Source organism: Micromys minutus (assembly GCF_963924665.1).
Source record: "Micromys minutus genome assembly, chromosome: 32".
Classification (NCBI taxonomy): Eukaryota; Metazoa; Chordata; class Mammalia; order Rodentia; family Muridae; genus Micromys; species Micromys minutus.
The window spans coordinates 12477384-12480682 of NC_137967.1; the positions used below are offsets into that span (position 1 = coordinate 12477384).

At 45.3% G+C, this 3299-nt stretch overlaps 1 protein-coding gene across 1 annotated transcript; it reads right to left on the reverse strand.

The window, feature by feature from the left end:
- Positions 1-724: 724 nt before the first annotated feature.
- LOC308413288 (large ribosomal subunit protein eL37-like) lies at positions 725-1036 on the reverse strand (the record flags this gene model as incomplete). The annotated part of the gene is made up of 1 exon (XM_080908212.1): positions 725-1036. The coding sequence occupies one exon, from the start codon at positions 1034-1036 to the stop codon at positions 725-727; it is 312 nt and encodes a 103-aa protein (XP_080764338.1).
- Between the last annotated feature and the right edge of the window lie 2263 nt (positions 1037-3299).

Below are 3299 nucleotides of genomic sequence, written 5' to 3' on the forward strand. Positions count from 1 at the left end.
CCAGAGGTCCTGAGTTCAAATCCCAGCAACCACATGGTGGCTCACATGATGCCCTCTTCTGGTGTGTCTGAAGACAGCTACAGTGTATTCACATACATGAAATAAATAAATAAATCTTAAAAAAAAAAAGAGAGTCCCTAGGGACTATGCAGCTGATTTGGGCAGCACAAGGCCAAAACAAAAGGGAGTTGTGTGTGTGTGTGTGTACATGTGTGAGTGTGCAGATGTGCACGTACACACACAGTCACAAGCCAGGTGTGATTAAGTAAGAGAGTTTAACGTCCTGGAGACCAGCCAGCCTGACTCTTTCGAGAGCCGTGTTCTCAAACACACAAATGCACAGGAAGCTCCCGGGGTTTGAGTGGCTGGGTAGAACCTAAGCCTTGAATGAATGGGACACCTGGGGGATTCTCAGAACAGGTGGACAGAAGAGCACACCTTGGAGAATCCTTATGCCGAGTTGCTTGGGGGTTGCACTCCTTCCGTGGGTTATGAGAGTTGATTAACTGTCCGGCAACCATCCGTCTTTCAGACTGGCTCTCCCACCCATTCCTCCATCTATAAAAGCACCATTTGACCAATCTGTCTGTCTGTCTATCTATCTATCTATCTATCTATCTATCTATCTATCTATCTATCATCTATCTATAATATCTATCACCTATCTATTTATATTTATCTATATTTCTTTCTTTCTTTTTTTTTTGAAACCAGAACATTTATTTTATGACTGATCGAAATTCCAAGATGAACTGGAGGCTGCAACAGCTGCCCTCTTGGGTTTAGGTGTTGTTCCTTCACGGAATCCATGTCTGAATCTGCGGTAGACAATCTTTAGGTGCCTCATGCGACCAGTCCCGGTAGTGTTTCGTCTCTTAGCCTTGGCACTCCAGTTATACTTTGTCTTGCGCTTGGCAGGATAGCCACATTTGCCACAGGTCGACTTCTGAAGGCGGTAGGTCTTAGAGCCACAGCGGCGGCACAGCATGTGCGTCTTAGTGCGATGCTTTCCAAAGGATGACGTTCCTTTCGTCATCTTGCTTCTACCAGTGAGGCCAAAGAGACCGGAAGAGAAAGTACGTATGCCACTTCCTGTAAACAAGCTTCCGCCCGGTCCTTTATATTTTTATCGATCATTTATCTATGTATCATTTATCTATCATCTATCCATCCATTCATCATTTATTATTCCTTTTTCCTTTTTATCTCCCACGCACCTACACTTCCCTCTTTCCATTCATCTACCACACACACACATTCTCCTCCTGCCAGATCTCTCACTCCTCCTATTCCACGTGCAGTGTTGTTTTAGGTGCTGGACTGACAACACCCAACAGGCACGTGATGGGATAGATCTTAAGGGAGCACAGGTATGGAAGTCCCAGAGTCTACCACAGGTGTACCTCGATAAGCTGATGGCCCTGGTCTCATAGTTCCAGATGCTTGGGACATGCAGGTGGGGGCAGTTTGGGTTCTCAAAGTGCTACCTGTCTCCTTAAGGGGTTGCCTTCTTCCGTCTTGGAAGGGAACGTGCAGTTCATCATTGTGTGTGTGACAGAGAAGACACAGGGACTTGGAGGAATGGGAACAAAAATGACAACGGCCGTTGCAGAGAAAATTCTGTACCTAAGGCTCCTGTGCAAACCCAGGTAAGCCCTATTAGGAGCCCAAAGCCACTGGGCTCAGAGTCTTGCAAACTGTATTTTGAATTCTCTTTGAAGTGTGTATAATTGGCCACTTGGAATAACCACAGAGCTTCAATAGAGTCATCATGCACAGGGTCCTGTCTCAGGGCAGGATCGCAGATGAAGAACATGGCTTATCCTCTGACAAGGATTTCAGCCCTGATCATCATGTGCAATGTAGGAGAGACCGACGGAAACACTGCTCCTTGACCTTCCCCGGGCCAACCTGGCCCTTGTCTGGATACTGCAGTGACCCGGTTCTCCTCATGATTGACAGTGCTCTTCCCCAGACTCCACCCTCATTGAGAAAGTCTCCATACGTAACCTGGGCTGGTATGAACCTTGTTGTACAACTAAGGCAGGTTTCGAACTCACCAACCTCCTGGGTTGGTCTCCTAAGCACCTGAGATTTGGGCCAGCACTACATACCCTCTCTAACAGTTTCTTCCTTTTCTTTTCTGACCCTGCCACAGGGGGAGCACTTGCTGGTGCTTTGGGGTCTCCGGTAGTCCTAGTCTGGAAACCTGAGACAAAAGTACGGTCCTATGGGTCTGTGGGAAGAGTTCAATGAAATATAAATAAAGCATTTAATAAAGGAATTAATTAAATATGACATTTCATAGGAAAATCTAAACGTAAAGAGGAAAAATAATTACCACAGGCTTTATCATTTTTCAGAGAGATTTATTTCATGGGTTGAGCGGGTGGCTTGCTGGTAGAATGTGTGCCCAACATACACAAGGCCCTCAGTCCAACCTCCAGTGCCACACTTATAAAAAGATGCATCATTTCATATAAAATGATTTTTAGTTATAAAATGGGGGGCAGTGTGGAGGGATGGCTTAGTGCTTAAGACTGGTTTTTAATCTTGCAGAGTGTCTGAGTTCCCAGTTCCCAGCATCCATACTAGGTGGCTGGCACACAGTTACTTACAGCCCCAGTTTCAGAGGATCTGATGCCCCCTTTGGCCTCTGTGGGTTCTGCACTCATACACACAGACATACAGACACACAAACACACACAGACATACAACACATACAGACACACACAAACACACAGACACTCATACAACACACACACACAGATACACATACAACACACACAGACACACAGACACACATACAACACACACAGACACACATAAAACACACACAGACATACAACACACACAAAGACACACATAACACACACAGACACACACGAACACACAGATACACATACAACACACACAGACACACACACAACACACACAGACATACAACACACACAAAGACACACATAACACACACAGACACACACAAACACACAGACACACATACAACACACACAGACACACACAGACACACATACAACACACACAGACATACAACACACACAGACACACATACAACACACACAAAGACACACATAACACACACAGACACACACAAACACACAGACACACATACAACACACACAGACATACAACACACAGACACACACAGACACATACAACACACACAGACATACAACACAAACAAAGACATACAACACACACAGACACACATACAACACACACAGACACACAACACACACAAAGACACACATAACACACACAGACACGCACACAACATA